Source organism: Papaver somniferum, chromosome 3, assembly GCF_003573695.1.
Source record: "Papaver somniferum cultivar HN1 chromosome 3, ASM357369v1, whole genome shotgun sequence".
Taxonomy (NCBI): Eukaryota; Viridiplantae; Streptophyta; class Magnoliopsida; order Ranunculales; family Papaveraceae; genus Papaver; species Papaver somniferum.
In genome coordinates, this window is record NC_039360.1 from 119,578,220 (window position 1) to 119,581,024 (window position 2,805).

General features: G+C 37.8%; 1 protein-coding gene across 1 annotated transcript; it reads left to right on the forward strand.

Annotated features, from left to right (window-relative positions):
• The first annotated feature begins 266 nt into the window (after positions 1-266).
• Positions 267-2,117, forward strand: LOC113361580 (thaumatin-like protein 1b). Its single transcript, XM_026604782.1, has 3 exons — positions 267-408; positions 503-1,214; positions 1,505-2,117. The coding sequence occupies exons 1-3, from the start codon at positions 351-353 to the stop codon at positions 1,701-1,703; spliced, it is 969 nt and encodes a 322-aa protein (XP_026460567.1). The 5' UTR covers positions 267-350; the 3' UTR covers positions 1,704-2,117.
• The last annotated feature ends 688 nt before the right edge of the window (positions 2,118-2,805 follow it).

The following is a 2,805-nucleotide window of genomic DNA, read 5'->3' on the forward strand; positions in this document are numbered from 1 at the left end:
TATCTCTTGGCTCGTTCCATGCATAATGGAATCTCCATCACCTGATTACTTTGTAGTTAACTACTAGGAACTTGCAAGTTGCTGTGTGACTTTCTACCTGTGAGAGAGAGAGAGAGGGACAGATTTTGGGATGCTATTACAAGGCCTGTACATAAGGCAGCAGAGTTGGGCCCACCACCATCCTAACAGCACACAAAAAGCAATAAATTACTAAATTTGAAAAAATTTAAGCGACAGAGTGAGTCTATAAATTCCAAATCCCTTCCTCACGTTCTGTTTTAAAGCTTCAAAAACATCATCACTAAAATTATTTAAAACAGATCTCGTCATTTTACTAGTTTTCCTTAGCAATGGGAGCACGACCAGTTTTTCTTTCACTTACAATCTTCATCATCATCGGCATCCAATGTAAGTAACAAGTCTGCTGTCGGCATATATGACTCAAATTCTTTTCTGTTCTTTGTCCTTTCAAATTCTTACTCAAAATTCTTATTGATTGCAGGTGTATATTCGACTACATTTACATTTACCAACTATTGTAGTTACACGGTATGGCCTGGATTGTTAGCAAGTTCAGGGTCACCACCATTGGAAAACACAGGCTTCGTTCTCCAAAAAGGAGGGTCTAAGTCAATTTCGGCCCCGACATCATGGTCAGGTCGTTTCTGGGGTCGAACCCTTTGTACTCAAGATTCTACAACAGGTAAATTCACTTGTGTAACAGGTGATTGTGGCTCAGGACAGATTGAATGCGCAGGAAGAGGTGCCGTACCACCAGCTACACTGGCAGAGTTCACACTCAACGGTTCAGGTGGTTTAGATTTCTACGATGTGAGTTTAGTCGATGGTTACAACATTCAGATGTTAGTGGTTCCTAAAAGTGGGTCTGCTGGTACTGGTAATTGCAATACCACTGGATGCCTTGTTGATCTCAACGGAATGTGTCCAACTGAATTGAAGGTGCTCTCGTCAGATTCATCAACGCCAAATGTAGCTTGTAAAAGTGCGTGTGAAGCGTTTGGTGAAGATCAATATTGTTGCAAGGGTGCTTACGCTAATCCAGACACATGCCATCCGTCTTCGTATTCGGAGATCTTTAAACACGCTTGTCCACGTGCCTACAGCTACGCCTACGATGACGGAACGAGTACCTTTACTTGTGCTTCTTCTCAATCCGATTACCTTATCACTTTCTGTCAACCTTCGGCTAACAGGTACTTCCCCATACAAATTTTATCCCGAAAATAACCCTAGATTAACCTCCACTTTTTCGAATCCTTAAAAAAATGGAGTACGTTTGGTAGTCCAAGAAACTAGAAGACCGTTATATTGTACAATGGTCGGCTCTGACAACTAATTGTTTCGTAAAAATTCTCACTCATTTTCCTAGATAACTCAAATTCCGATATGCAATGGCCATATATATATGGATTAAGTAAGTAAACTAGTGATTTCTTTTTTATTTTTATTTTCTTGATGAATTTGGCAATATTTGTATGTGCAGTCAGAAGTCATCGAATTATCCAGAGGCAGCTATGTATTTTATGGGAAATGACAGTAATAACCAAGACGAATACGACACGAGCATCGCGTCATCCACGAGGCTTCAACATGGGGATGGTAGGATCCTACTACTTGTAATAATCATCATGGCTGTTGCCATCTCATTTTGTACCAGCAATTTAGTCCTACCTAGCTTATGACAAAAAGACTAGCCGTTATTGCATGATCACATCATGAGTAGCCGAGCACGGGCTGATGGGATTGAAAATTAGGGTGAGCATACTGTCCTTTATAGTGAGAGTGAGGACCTATCACATTTACACATTTACTTGTCTGGGAGTATATCAAGTTATGAAGAGAAGAACTTTTCAAAATCGCAGCCAGCACTTATCAGCATCACTACTGCTCAACTCATCAGTATGGGGTAGTATATAAGAAGTCATGGAGGAAGAGAAGAACTTTACAAGCTAACAAATGAGATTGGTTATGAGGCATGGTCTTCCATGTTCCGAGTGTTAGTGTGAACACGCACTAATTTATCTTTTCACTTTTAAACTTTATTTTTACTGTTGGAATGTTATACTACCTTTTTCTTTCTTTTCTTAATAGAGAATCAGAGATCTACAAATGACAAAATAAAAAATTTGAGGAAAATTCTCAAATAGAGATCTTTTTATATCATTTTTTATTTAAGTATAATTAGCTTGGAATTTATATGATGAATTGGTTGCTAAGAATTGATTATGTATTATTTAAAATGATCAAGTTAATATAACCAATCTGGGCCTAGTTAAGCAGACAAACACCGTCATTAGATACCAAATAATAATATTTAGATATGCATGTGCTCTGCACAAATTATTAAAGCGGAACGGAGTAGTAGGTAGCATATGTATACATGCCATGGCCGGTCTGCTCCACACGGCCGGTCTTCACGATGCGCGACATGTGCAATCTTTTCTTTTTTTTTTTCTTTCTTTTTTTTGTTTGTCTTCGGGTAAGCAAAAAAAAGAAAATCATTCAATAAATAAGGAGATACAAAGCAGGAACACTTCAAGGTTACAGACTAATTATGGGTGTTCGGATTTTTAGGAAGGCTCCCTATAAACACTGGACCTAAAACTATTTTTGTTGTGTTAAGACATACAGAAGCGATTTGCACAACTATGCTATAGTACTCTAAATATTGCAAAGAAACAAAAAAAAAATTTAACGAGGTTGAATTCTTGAGAAGAAATAAGAGATTTTATATATATTCTCGCGAGGGGAAAATATATGCAACTCAAAAGAGAAAAAGAATTT